The 13488-nt window shown below is 51.6% G+C and overlaps 6 protein-coding genes across 6 annotated transcripts; 3 read left to right on the forward strand and 3 right to left on the reverse strand.

Moving 5' to 3' along the window:
- Positions 1-322: 322 nt before the first annotated feature.
- N7503_008842 (acetolactate synthase catalytic subunit) lies at positions 323-2651 on the reverse strand (the record flags this gene model as incomplete). The annotated part of the gene is made up of 5 exons (XM_057068389.1): positions 323-638; positions 696-2130; positions 2184-2251; positions 2321-2419; positions 2494-2651. The coding sequence occupies 5 exons, from the start codon at positions 2649-2651 to the stop codon at positions 323-325; spliced, it is 2076 nt and encodes a 691-aa protein (XP_056919244.1).
- A 1134-nt stretch (positions 2652-3785) lies between these two features.
- N7503_008843 (uncharacterized protein) lies at positions 3786-5479 on the forward strand (the record flags this gene model as incomplete). Its single annotated transcript, XM_057068390.1, has 3 exons — positions 3786-4432; positions 4500-5381; positions 5443-5479. 3 exons carry the CDS (start codon positions 3786-3788, stop codon positions 5477-5479), a joined length of 1566 nt encoding a protein of 521 aa, XP_056919245.1.
- Positions 5480-5895: 416 nt separating this feature from the next.
- N7503_008844 (uncharacterized protein) lies at positions 5896-7170 on the reverse strand (the record flags this gene model as incomplete). Its single annotated transcript, XM_057068391.1, has 1 exon — positions 5896-7170. The coding sequence occupies one exon, from the start codon at positions 7168-7170 to the stop codon at positions 5896-5898; it is 1275 nt and encodes a 424-aa protein (XP_056919246.1).
- Positions 7171-7647: 477 nt separating this feature from the next.
- On the forward strand, positions 7648-9909 carry N7503_008845 (Mcm10/DnaG-type zinc finger protein; the record flags this gene model as incomplete). Its single annotated transcript, XM_057068392.1, has 1 exon — positions 7648-9909. One exon carries the CDS (start codon positions 7648-7650, stop codon positions 9907-9909), a length of 2262 nt encoding a protein of 753 aa, XP_056919247.1.
- Positions 9910-10692: 783 nt separating this feature from the next.
- Positions 10693-12054, reverse strand: N7503_008846 (uncharacterized protein; the record flags this gene model as incomplete). Its single annotated transcript, XM_057068393.1, has 2 exons — positions 10693-11293; positions 11348-12054. The coding sequence occupies 2 exons, from the start codon at positions 12052-12054 to the stop codon at positions 10693-10695; spliced, it is 1308 nt and encodes a 435-aa protein (XP_056919248.1).
- A 537-nt stretch (positions 12055-12591) lies between these two features.
- N7503_008847 (DASH complex subunit DUO1) lies at positions 12592-13369 on the forward strand (the record flags this gene model as incomplete). The annotated part of the gene is made up of 2 exons (XM_057068394.1): positions 12592-12885; positions 12935-13369. The coding sequence occupies 2 exons, from the start codon at positions 12592-12594 to the stop codon at positions 13367-13369; spliced, it is 729 nt and encodes a 242-aa protein (XP_056919249.1).
- Between the last annotated feature and the right edge of the window lie 119 nt (positions 13370-13488).

A 13488-nucleotide genomic window follows, 5' to 3' on the forward strand; every position in this document is an offset into this window, starting at 1 on the left:
CCCGAGAGTAACTGAATAACCACATAATGCATGTTGTTTGGAATCCCCTGATCTGATCCAGCTACTCGGGATAGGGGATGTAATAGCAACCCGTGAGTGCAACAGGTATAACTTTTCCTATCACGGTCGATCTGCAGGGGGGCGGTGATTTTTTGGAAGGAAAATTTTTTCGAGTTCAGCATTTCCCCAAATCGCTTTTGGTGAACTCGCCAAAGTAGAAACGCCATGGATATCAACGGTAAAAATAAGTGACGGTCAGAAACATGGACCGGCATCCCCTCTGGAGGCTAGCTTGATTGCCGGCTGGCTGGCTTCAAGACTTTCATTTGCGGACAGCAAAGTCGACGTTACGACTGCGCATCAGATCCTTGCGCTCCTTCTCCTTAGCCTCGTCGAAGACAAGGAACTCGTGCAGACCACGGCCGGAAGGAACCATGGGCAGGACGGGGACCTTTCGGTCAGTGATGACCTCCAGAAGAGCAGGGCCATCCTGCTCGATCAGCCACTTCAGCTTAGCCTCGACCTCGGCGGGGTCGGAGACGCGGTCAGCGGCAACACGCATAGCCTTGGCGAGAGGGACGAAATCGGGGTTCTGCTGGTGAGTGTGAGAGTAACGGTCATCGTAGAACAGGTTTTGCCTGTGGTTGTGGTTAGCAGGCCGAGCTTCGAGTAATTAGAATATGGAAGGAACATACCATTGGGTGACCATGCCCTGCTCCTCGTTGTTCAGCAAAAGAACCTTGACGCCAATGCCGAACTGGGCAGCAGTGGACAGCTCGGTAAGAGTCATGTTAAAGGAAGCGTCACCATCAATGTCAATAACAAGGCAATCAGGGCGGGCGACCTTGGCGCCGATGGCAGCAGGAAGACCGAAGCCCATAGTACCAAGACCACCGGAGGTGATCATGGTACGGGGGTGGCGCCAGCGGAAGTGCTGGGCAGTCCACATCTGGTGCTGACCCACACCAGTGGTGATGATGGTCTTCTCCTTAATGTCCGCAGTAAGATCACTGAGCTTCTCAATGACGGTCTGGGGCTTGATAGGGCCACCCACTTCCTGGCGCTCATAGAGCGACAGAGGGAAGCGAGACTTCCAGTCGTTGATTTGCTCAAACCACTCAGGGCGTTCAGCCACAGGCTTAACATGGGGCAGGAGGAGACGGAGGTTGTCGGCGCAGTCACCCTCGACGGCCTCGGTGGCCTGAACAACCTTGTTGATATTCTTGGGCATGATCTCGAAGTGCACAATACCACCACGTCCCTCAGCGGCAGCCAACTTCGCTTGAGGAGCAAACTTGGGAATACTCAAGGTAACACGGTCGTCAAAACGGGCACCAACAGCAATGATCAGATCGGCCTCCTGCATAGCCATGTTGGCGTAAGCTGAGCCGTGCATACCAAGCATGTGGAGAGCCTTGGGGTCCAGCTCATCAAATCCACCAAGACCCTGGAGGGTGGTGGTGACAGGAATGCAGCACTTGTCGGCGAACTCCTTCAGAATCTCGGGGCCATCAGGACGAGCAAGCAGACCTTGACCAACGTAGAGGACGGGCTTCTCGGCCTGGTTGACGAGTTTGGCAACGCGGCTGATAGTGGTATCAAGGGACCGCTTGCTCATCTCACGAGCAGCCATAGTAGCCGCACTGGGGAGAGAGGGAATGGTGCTCTGCATGGGAATGGGGTTGCGGAGGATGCCGGCGGTGACATCCTTGGGCAGGTCGACCAGAACGGGTCCAGGGCGACCGCTGGTGGCGATCTCGAAAGCCTCCTGGATACGGCGAGGAAGCTCACCAACCGACTTGACCATCACGTTCCACTTGGTGCAGGCACGCGAGATACCGACAACATCAGCCTCCTGGAAGGCATCGGTACCAATGGCGCTAGTCACGACCTGGCCAGTGAACACCACCATGGGGATACCATCGGACATGGCATCTTGCATGGGAGTAATGACGTTTGTGGCTCCTGGTCCAGATGTGACCAGAACGACACCGGGCTTGCCTGATGCACGGGCGTAACCTTCAGCCATGTGGCCAGCACCTTGTTCATGCTTGGGGAGGATGAAGTCGAAGTGTTTGGAGTTGTAAATGGCGTCGAAAACGGGAAGAATGGCACCACCGGGGTAACCGACTGTACATGAATCAGTGACAGATCAAAATAGGGAATAAAGTTTTGTTACTCACAGACGTGCTTCACATCAAGACGCATCATCATCTCGTGGAAGATCTCACCACCGCTCATTCCAACCATACTGATTCAATGTCAGTCCGATGAACTTGATCCTATTGCACGCTGGGCATAAAAATTCAAAGCAACATACGAGTCATCAAGCTCAGGGAGCTGACGGTTCTGAAGAGGCGAAACCTCATTGCGATGGGGTTCTTGGTTGAAGGCAGGGCTAGGCACAGGGCGAGGGGTCCTGTCCAAATCATTAGTATCATTGACTCCTTTGCTCTGCTCCTTTGCTCTGCTGCTGCTGGAAGCAACACTTACGTGGTGGCCGTCGCGGTGCTCGAGGCACGCTTCTGAGGAGAAGAGCGGTGGGGCGCCGAAGCCACAAATGAAGTTGAGAATGGCCGGCGTCCAGAGGTAAGTTGCCTCTGGATGTGAATGGACCGCAGAGCGGTCTTTGATTGTCTGAGAGGCAGCATCTTAGACGACCAAGCCAGCAAACAAGATTGAAGGTGAGTCAAGAAAAGAGGCAATTGGCCCTTGCTAGTGAATCTTTGGGGGAATGAAAAAAGCACCCGACCGGTCTGACTCAATTTCGGCGTGTGTGATTGGCTGCGATCCCCATTTTGTTCTCCGCACCTCCGACCTCGGCGCGAATCGGCGCATCACATGATCTAACCGTTTTCGTGCTATTGTGGATGTTTATGCATGAAATGACTAAGGTACATAGATTTGGTCATGCGAGGAGACATATGCTGCAGCGAGATGCTACTAGCCTGGGAAATAATACGAGAAAATCGTGCAGTCGGATGAATTATTGTTATTTAATATGTAATCTATGTATATATCTTTCGAGCAACCTTGGACTCTGGGTACAGAGGATGCCTCGGTTCCAAGTTTGTAGCAAAATTGCTCAAGTGGGATCAATTAAGTATGGTGACCTCCACAGTAGGCCGATCCCTGTTATTAGCCGACGGGATATACGTATTTTCTTTTCCCCGAATCTGTCTGGGATACCGAACTGGGACGGAAAGCCGGGCCTCCGATCTCATCAATTCGGGCCGGGAATGACATCTGTACCATACCACTCCTTCCACATATCATAATGTACTCTGGTCAACTGTCCGTCCGACCTACCTAATGCTATTCCCCTGCCTAGATGGAACTGACTGCAATGGCTTCTAAGATTACGGAAAAACTGTTTCCGGAGGCGTAGACCTAAGTGGAATACTAATACACCCCGCCACCGCATATACATCTTCCTGGAAACTGGGCGCAAACCAAACCAAAATGGTATGGCGTTGCTGGACTGATGACAGCCTGGAAATATTCAGCCAATATGCACCAATGGGGGCGAACAAGGGAGATTGTGCGGGCCAGGGTCAACTGCGACCCCGCAAAGACTAACCACAATTGCGCTGTAAAGGGAAACCGGAGATGAACAGTGGACCGATTCCCCCACCAACATTCCAATTTACCCGGGGTTGGAACTGGGGCGTCATCTCCCCTCGCTTGCGGGTTTTTCTGACATTGCATTTAATTAATTGCTTTCCTCCTTAGTTTCACCTTTCCTGTATCTCTTTCTTCCCCTTTCTTAATCTCTTTGCCCCGCCATGTCGTCCCAGGAGCTTGTCCCGCAGACAGAATCTATCGCGGAGGTTTATGCCACCGACGATGCCTCCGTGACCTCAGTTGCGGCTGAACACCAGAAGCGCTTCTCGGGACTGATCTCTCAGTTCAATAAGCAATACAATCATCGCCCGGACTTTGTGGCCCGCAGCCCCGGTCGTGTAAACATTATCGGCGAGCACATCGACTACTCCCTCTACGATGTTCTACCCACCGCCGTTAGCGTCGACGTGATTATGGCCGTCAAGATCTCCCCCGGCAACTCTGGTACTACCATTAAGATTGCCAATGTTGCGCCGGAGAAGTTCCCTACACGCGAGTTCAACGTGCCTCATGATACAGACATTGAGATCGACCCTAAGAAGCACGAATGGATCAACTACTTCAAAGCTGGTTTGTCCGGTGCTTTGAAGTTTTTGCGCAAGGAGAGACCAGATGGCGCGGCTCCGGTCAGCATGGAAATTCTGGTCGACGGCAATGTGCCCCCCGGTGGTGGTATCTCGAGCAGTGCTGCCTTTGTTTGCGCCAGTGCTCTGGCCGTCATGAAGGCCAATAACCACAATGTGTCGAAGCAGGATCTGTTGGATTTGGCCGTCGTCTCCGAGCGTGCAGTCGGTGTATACTCCGGCGGGTAAGAAATGGCATACTAGTTGCTCATTGGAGAAGAACCATGCTAACAAGTCATGAAATGTGAACAGCATGGACCAGGCCGCTTCCATCTTCTCAAAGCGCGGATTTCTACTTTACACCCAATTCTACCCTGCCTTCCAGGTCGAGCACGTCCCCATCCCAACCGCAGCAGACGAAATTACCTTCCTCATGGCCCAGAGCTTCGTCACCTCAAACAAGGCCGACACCGCACCCCGCCACTACAACCTGCGCGTGGCAGAATGCACACTGTCCGCCGTAATCTTGGCCAAGAACTTCGGCCTCACACTGCCCAAGGATAACAGCTCCCTGGGCTACAGCCTGCGCAATTTCCAGAACCAGCTGATGACCAAGGAAGGCCGCTTAGGCGACCCCTTGGAGTACCAGATCGACTCCGTCATTCAGGCAGTGCAGGATCTATTCACCAAGGAAGAGGGATACACACGCGAGGAGATGGCCCAGCTTCTGGACATCACCGTCCCGGAGTTGGAGTCGAAGTTCTTGTCTGCCTTTCCCGTGCAAGCTGAGCGATTCCGTCTCCGCCAGCGGGCGCTGCACTGCTTCAAGGAGGCGCGCCGCGTGTTGGATTTCAAGGCTTGCCTGGCTAATGCTTCGAAGCTGGATGAGAAGCGCATTCATTACCTGGGTCAGTTGCTGAATGAGTCTCAGGATTCGTGTCGGGTCGATTATGAGTGCAGTGCTCCCGAGGTAGATGAGATTTGTGCCATTGCGCGGAAAGCGGGTACCTGGGGTAGTCGTTTGACTGGTGCTGGATGGGGTGGCTGTACAGTTCACATGTTGCCTCAGGGCAAGGTCGAGGCTGTAACAACAGCCTTGCGGAATGAGTACTACTTGAAGCACTTCCCTGATATCAGTGCCGAGAAGTTGGAGCAGGCTATGGTTATTAGCAAGCCGTCAAACGGATCGTTTGTGTAAGTTGTTCCTAATTTTCAACATTCAAGCGATTCTTTCATTACTAACTCTTGACTATAGGATTACTGGCGCTGCTATTGATCAGGTTGCTCTGTGAAATTACTGAATGTCATATTTTAATTAATAGTTCTTCCAGCTTGATGTGTGAAAATATAGATGTTCTGATGACCACCAAGTTTCCAAGGCCTAGAACCTTATAGAGTTCATGCCCAGTGGCACTGTAGATGGGCAAGACCTGTACAGCCAAAGGAACTGTGGTCGAGGATCTAAGATCCTTTGAGTAAATCATATGCTCGAAGCAGACGTTGCAGACGTTGCATCTCATATATGCCCTGGCCTGCTGTCGACCTCGGATACTGCCAAGACACTAGAGTTTGCAGCGTCTATACCCAAGCTGGACGGGATGAGGTCAGGCTTTGTTTCAATGACTATCGTCTTAGAGCCCACTGCGTTTTCTCAGCTGGGCCATGAGCTGTCGCAGCACGAAATTGAATTATATTTTGAATATGGCGTTCATGTTTTTTTCGCTGCAGCCTTTCCGAAGAAGTCACTCATTTTCTTCATGCCAGTAGTATTCACCTTCTTCAAATCACGAACGCCCCGAGACTCCGAAGCCTTAGCCTTCTTGTCTTCTTCATCCTTCTTGCGCTTCTTCTCCGCGCGAGCCTCGACTTCCTCGTCATCGAGACCACGTTTCCGACTGAAGTCAGACATTGTTCGAGACGAGTGAGCTTCAGCACGGAGTTCAACAAGCTCCTTGAGACGGTCCGTCAAAGGCTTGAAATCCAATGGGCTTTCGGGGGCAGCGAGAAGCTCGTCGATACGAGTGCGCAGAGCTTTCGGCAGGTACGATTCTTTCATGAATGCTAGGGCAGTAGAGATGCGTAGCAGGCGAGCAACATTCTCCGCAAATGAGCTCTCTTCACCAGCAGGCTGAGGCACAGGCGTCGACTCGCCCGCTGGCGTAGACACCGATGGGGTGGTAGTGGTTGTCATTGTTGATGGGGAGTCTTGTCTTTCATCTGAATTGGTGCTTGTTTCGCCATCAATTTCTTTCGCATTTGGGGTATGACTAGTAACAACGTCGTCTCTCTTGACCGACATCAGTGGAGCAGCCAATGCCTGGCGAATGAACCGCTCTTCTAAACTTAGAGGCAGGCCTTGTGTTGCCATCCGTTCAGCCTTAGCAATCAACTCCTTGAGAAGTTTTGTCTCGTTGAACCGGAGCATCTTCTCGTCGCCAGCCTCCACGGTATCGCAGATGGCCTCTGCGCGCGCGAGCAGGGTGTTGCGGAACTTGTCGTCGTAGAGAACATGGCGCAAGTGGGGAGGGAGGTCATCGTTGGAATCAATGATATCGTCCAGAGGCTGATAAAGTGATTGGCCTGACTTTGAGCAAGGAGAAAGAAGAGGGACCAAGAAGAAGACTGGGTCAATGGGTGTTGCGACGAGGAGGTCTGCTTTCTTGGAAATTGACCCAGTAGAGGGACTGGGCTTCTCAGTATCGGACACAGAAATCGGCTCCCGCGCACAAGGAGTAAATAGAATACTTCGAGGCTGGTGAGAAGGTGCAGCGACTACTGTGAATTCAAAAAGACCACGTTCAGGGCAAAAGAAATAACGGTTTAGCTCGGTCGATTGCGGATTTGGAAGGGAGACCAAGCGCGCGTCGGCACTGGTGGACGCAGGCAGGATGAATGTTTTGGTAGGTTTCTCAGCGGCAATTAAAGTCTTTTGTTCTGTAGACTTTGGCTGCTCGGCTGGAGCAGCAGATCGGGTTCGAGGCATTGTGTAAAGAGTGTAGTGTATAGAAGTGGCAGGAGCGAGAAATTAAAGGATAGAGGGAAATCGCGACACGCGCCGGGACGCGCCCAATCATGTGTCAGTCATGCATGTGTGATCCATCACTTCCACTCCTGCATCCCTAGCAATTTGTGTGGCTCATATTACACATTATTGTTCCGAGACTCTTTTTCTCCGTTTGACTTTGGAGTTCACTCCCAAAAATCGTTACTGCCAGACAGAAGGACATTGTGCGTTCAGCCGCGGCGAAAACGGCTGGTGCTGCGGGGAATGACGCTTATTGTCTACGGGCGTTGTTGACCGATTCTCCCTTGATTTAGGGACAAAAGTGAGTCTGATAACCCATGTGATCCAGTCTGTTGCTTACCAGTGCTTTTTGCAGTGGCCGAGACCAGTTGGCCGCCAAAATCACCTCGAGAAGCTCTGTTGAGCTCTCCGGGGGGCCGAAGGAAATACCAGGACATGCAGCGCCGACAGCTTCTCTCTTCACCTTTGAAACGCTCCAATACAACCCCGAATTTCCGGTCAAAAGCGAGCCAAGTTTTGGATGAAGATGAAGACGATGGGGAAGAGGACGAGGAGACGCTGGAATTGCGGCTCGCCGAGATCCAGGCTCGCCTTAAGCTGAAACAACTCCAAAAGTCCCGTGGTCGGTCTGGCACTGCCACATCCTACACAGAAGACGATGAAGATAGCTTTGAGTCGGCTTCGCGCTCTCAACGCAAGATCATGGCTCCAAGAAGCCCCCCGCCCAGCCAGCGAAAAGCCCGTATCGACGAGGTCCAGGTGCCCGTATCACCCACGAGACGCGCGGCGCCGGCTCCTGAGCCCTGGTCCCCTCGAAGGTATCAAATGGGCATCGATAAAGGATGGAAAGCAAGCGATGTGTCATTGAAACGGCCGCCAGGCCCAAGAATGGAGGCAAGGCCTACCAGTCAACTTGGAACGCGCAGCGGTGCAATGTCTCGCACAAGTGACATGTTCCCACCACGGCCTCAAACTTCTCCAGGCGGCGGGGGGACTAATCGAATCAAGAGCTTTAGTGAGCGGATGGCCGAGGGCCGAGTAGCTGAACGGGCTGAACAATCTCGCCTGGAAAAAAAGGAAAGAGTGCAAGCAAGCCGCAGCTCAGCTTTTCAGGTGGATAAAGCAGAAATCGAGACTTTCAGGGCTGCAGCTTCGCATGAAGCCCAGTCATCACTGCCTTCATTTACGAGCCGAGAACCAGAATCATACGCATTCAATCGTGAGGAGATTCTTCGATCACTTAGCCGCCCACAACCTGGTGGGCTGAAACGCAGCCACACGACCCCGAATATGAGGGAAGACAATGCCAGAAGATCCGAGGACGTCGATTCAGCAGGAAGTGCCCCAGATGCCTCCAAATTTGAACCCTACTCATCGTTGCATCTGTCGAGCCGAATTTTGCCCCATTCATTCTTAAGCCGCACTTTGGCCGATAAAACTGTGCTCTGCATACCCGATCTTCTAAAAACTATCAAGGCCCCTGCATTTGAACTTCCAGATGAAATCGACGGGGACTTTGTGGTGTTCGGGATTGTTGCATCCAAATCGGAACCCAGGCAAAAGAAGACAGCTGATAATGCCACATCGAAATCAGTGGATCCTAACGATGATGGCCTCAACAATACCAGCAGATACATGGTTATTACTTTGACTGACCTCAAGTGGACGGTTGACCTGTTACTGTTCGATACTGCATTCCCTCGCTACTACAAGATCAACGAAGGAACTCTCGTGGCAATTTTGAACCCTAATATCTTACCTCCTCCAAAGCACAAGCTTGATACCCAACGATTTAGCCTGTCCCTTTCGTCGTCAGACGACAAAATACTGGAGATTGGAAAAGCGCGGGACATTGGCTACTGCAAATCTATGACAAAAGCTGGCAAAGTTTGCCAGTCGTGGGTAGACGGAAGGAAAACCGAATTCTGCGACTTTCACGTTGATCTCCAAGTGCGGCGCACTCAAGGGCAGCGCTCCGGGGTCAACGGCGATACAGGCATGTTTGGCCCTGGCGGTCGATCTGGCTCGCGAACTGGGTTTTACGAGGAACGTCGCAAAGGTAGTAGACTAGTGGAAAAAGAGGAAAGACCTCGAGGGCTCAAACCGGAAGGTGGTCAATATGACAGGATGTCTGGGTCAACATACTACGTGGCACCGGCTTCAAGGAATCGCAATGTCGTTCATTCCTACGATCCTATGGCTGCTAGACGTGGAACAGCAGCTTTACTTGATGCTAATGATGACCCCTTCATCGCGGCGGGCCTGATGGGAAGAGGCAGGGAGAGCAAGGAAGAACAGATGCGCAGACGTCTTGCAACGCAGCAACGCGAGCGCAATATCACACAGAAGCTTGTCTCTGGTCAAATTGGCGGCGTGGGCGCCGAGTATCTTCGCACGCGCACTGAAACACCGTCCAAGGCCAAGGACGATACTAAGACGTCTGGCAAATCCAGTACACCAGTGGCCCTTCCTTCGAGCAGCAATGACTTCAATCTGGCTAGTTTCGGCAGGGCAAGAAACGTCAAGTTGGGCCCTATGAAGCGCGCCCATGACGGTGATAAGCCTCATGGCAGCGGTGTCAAAAAGACACGATTTATTACCTCCAAGGGCATCCGAGAAGCTGGTCGAGACAGTCTTGGTGGACCGGAGGCAAGGACCATCTCAGATGGTGATGACGATGAACTGGAGTTCGTCTGATTATGTGTATATAGTCGGATCGATCAACCTATCTTGTATGCTACATGTACCATTTCCTGGCCTTCGAGGCAAAGATGTGTGCCATAATGCTGTTATGAACCAAAAAGGAACAGTTAACAAACACATTATCAGACTTGCCAGCTGGCTCTCTACACGGATATGGATACTCAATAAGCGAACATCGTAAAACCTGACAACTCTACAGAAGAAAAAGAGATAATCCATGTTGGAAAATTTTCATTCTATGAGATGATATGCGGATAAGCCACATTGACTAGTTCTTAGATAAAGAACGGGAGGGAATAAGGTCTGCAAGCCAAAGGAGAGACAGACTTGCAAAATAGATAAAAATCAAACAAACGCGTCCGTAAACAAGACTCTGAACACCTTAACCCATTCCGAGAGAAAAAAACAACGCTAGATACCTTGGTATTCCCATTCCCTAGTTCCAGATCCACGCGCCACAGGTGAAAAACAAAGCAAAATAAAAGATAAAGCCCAATGCTGGTGGGTCAGATAAGTCATGAAAGGCGGGGTAAGCAAATTAGATCATGAAGATCATGAAAGAAAAGAAAAAAGGCATGTGCAACCGTGAAGAAGATGGATGTGCAAGTACAGCAAGAAGAATGCTCAAATGTGCTTGGTGACCGTCAAAAGTCTAGAGCGGTTGAACCACGACGCAGGAAAAGAAACCGGTGAGAACATGGGCGCTCAAACAATCCATATTTCGCTGGAAAGCATCATAACAGATTGCATGGAACAAAATCAAATGCAATAGAGGACTTATGCACTTTGGGTGTGGCGGGTGGTAGCACGGGTTCTCTTGGGACCTGGGAGGGACCCGGGGACATCTTCAGCCTCACGCTTCAGAGGAGTGGATTCAGCCTCACGTTTCGTAGGAGTGACAGGAGACTGTTCATCAGCACCCTTCTTGCGCAGCCAGTTGTGGAAGGGAGTGCGGGGTTGCTTTGAACCAGCTCCCTTTGCACAAGGAGATACATCAGTATCCACATGACGGCGTGCCTGAGAGCGCAATTTGCGCATAGCTTTAGGCGACGGAGGGACCTCAGGTGGCGGAGAGGTGATACCATGCAGCTTGGGATCACTCTCCATAACATCCTCATCGTCAGTCGCTTCATCTTCAGCGGTTGACTCCTCAACAGGCTTCGCTTGAGCCTTTTCTTTAGGGGGAACCGGAAGACCATCGTCAGTCCAAAGCCGGCGAGGTACAACATTTTTGCGGCGGAGTGGCCTCAGATTATGCAGTACAGAAGGGTCAGGCAGCAAGTGCTCACGACCAGCGAACAGGCCCAGATCATTGGGATCATCCTCTTCGTCCTCATCGTCAACATCATCAAAGTGCTTGGTGACTTTTTTACCACGGCTGTGAGGAAAAGTTAGCGTGGCTCGTGATTACTAGTGGGATGAGAGTACTCACAAGTTGTATGTTATTTCGTCATCTCGGCCAAGACGAAGTAACTCGTGAGTGGGACAGGTCATAGGGTCAATAACACCGTGAGACTCATCACTGGCAGGCTCAGAAGGCCCATTGTAGAACGGGTTTCGCGGGGTTGTCGGGGGCTTAGGGATACGGTCCCGCGAGTCAGTGTAGATTTGAATACTCTGAGGGCCCGGGGACGCGTCCTCAACGTCGATGGAAAATCGACCCTTCGGCTTTACCATCTTGGCGGTTGGAAATAAGGTGCGAGCAGTTGATGAAAGGTTAGATGTGATGTTCTTCTTTGACGGTGTCTTCGCAGGTGTTGGAAGTGCGTGTGATTCAGAAACGCGCCCCGAAGTTGGAAGATTAGAAAGCTGGGTGTTGACAGGATGGTGGTGGTAATTAGCGCAGCTAGCGTGGGAGCCTCGCTCGGCGTCCCTTGACTTTGGGAAACTGCCTGGCGGTGATATGGTTGCATCTTCCGCCTTTCCGTACTTTCTTGGTGACGCCTTTGATCGGCCTTTGCTGGGTGAACTTGGGCAAATTGGCGGAGTTGTCTCCTTCAATCTTGAAGCGCGCTGATCTGCTAATCTAGCTGAGGATCGGGTGGGATATGGCTCGAATGTGTCATATCCAGCACCATGACGCGGTGCAGCCGGAATCCGCAAAGCTGATGGTGACGGTGGGGGCGGGGTGGTCGCCATAGCGATTGTATGTTTCCTTTTGTTTCGTATCGCACTTTTAATCGAATGTATACCGGTCACAGGGCCCGGTGCAATCGTGATTGTCGATTGACCCGGATCGTGAATTGATGCTGTAGTCGACTTGAATCAAGGGCGAGGCGCAAATTCGTCCACACTTCAGGATATGAGTTTTCGTAATGTGTAAATGTTTTCGAAAGAGCGATGTATCAGCGTCGATGTATTTTCTTCTACAAAATCAATGAACGCGACAAGCGATAGAAGTGGTGATGCAGATGAAGAGAATCAAGGGCGAGGGCCTAAAGAAAGGGCGCATGTTTGGACTCCCAGCCACCTCTGTGTCACCGCCCCGACCACCGTCACCGCCTACGGTTTTGGGCCGTTACAATTAAAGGCCCCGCGATTATTCTTGTTCCATGGATCTGCACTGTTGATACTCTGCCCGATCAGGCCGGCCTAAACTCTACGTCGATTGAGGGGCTATAGGGGTCGTTTTCTTTCGCCTTCCAATCCACACGAATAAGTCACCATCATTCCACAATGGCTCGAAGCACCGCCGAGGAAATGGACAGGCTTCAACTTTCAGATGAGGATACTGAAGATCTCTGGGACTCTCCCTCGAAACGAGGAACACACAAGAAGTTCAATCCTCGATCTCCAGACGAAATACCAGCACCAGAACCCCGGCAGCCCCGTGATGGCGGTGATACATTGTTTGATCGCCAGGAGGCACGAGAAGCAGCCCTACACAACGAATTACAAACTGTCCGCAAAATCAACGAAGTGATTGAAGGTCTTCTGGGTAGCATTGACCGTGCTAAGGGGAATATGGACGTGAGTTTACTATTTTATCATACGGGAACAACTGATTCTTATTCTACAGACTGTATCGAGAACCGTTACATCTGCATCGACTCTCCTCAATACATGGACCCGAATTCTGTCACAAACCGAACACAACCAACGCCTGATCCTCAACCGGAATTGGCACGGTGCCACCCAAGATGTGGCCGAATTGGAGACCGAAGAAACTCAGAGAAGGCAAGCGGCAGAGCGGCGGGAGCAGGCACTTCTACAGCAACGAGAAGCAGCAGCCCGGAAGGCAGAGGAGGAAGCGCAACGACGAGCACTGAGCACAAGAGGCGCACGAGGGACTAGTCGGGGCACCGTGCGCAGTACTGGCCTGGGCAGAACACCTAGCGTGAGCACCAGTCGAACCGGAGCGACGCGGGGAGCATCAACAACCACAACTCGGCGACCAATCAGTGGGATTGCGCGTGGTGGAACAACAACCCGAGGAAGAGCGGCCAAGCCTTGAAATATGTGAACCGATTTTTTTTTCTTTGTATATGATACTTGAAACTCATAGAGATCAATGTGCCCAATGAAATAATGATACCCCAAAGCTTCCGCATATTGTAAGCGCCTGAGGCCAAA

This window comes from Penicillium pulvis (assembly GCF_028828015.1).
Source record: "Penicillium pulvis strain IBT 33274 chromosome Unknown contig_7_segment1_segment0, whole genome shotgun sequence".
Lineage (NCBI taxonomy): Eukaryota > Fungi > Ascomycota > Eurotiomycetes > Eurotiales > Aspergillaceae > Penicillium > Penicillium pulvis.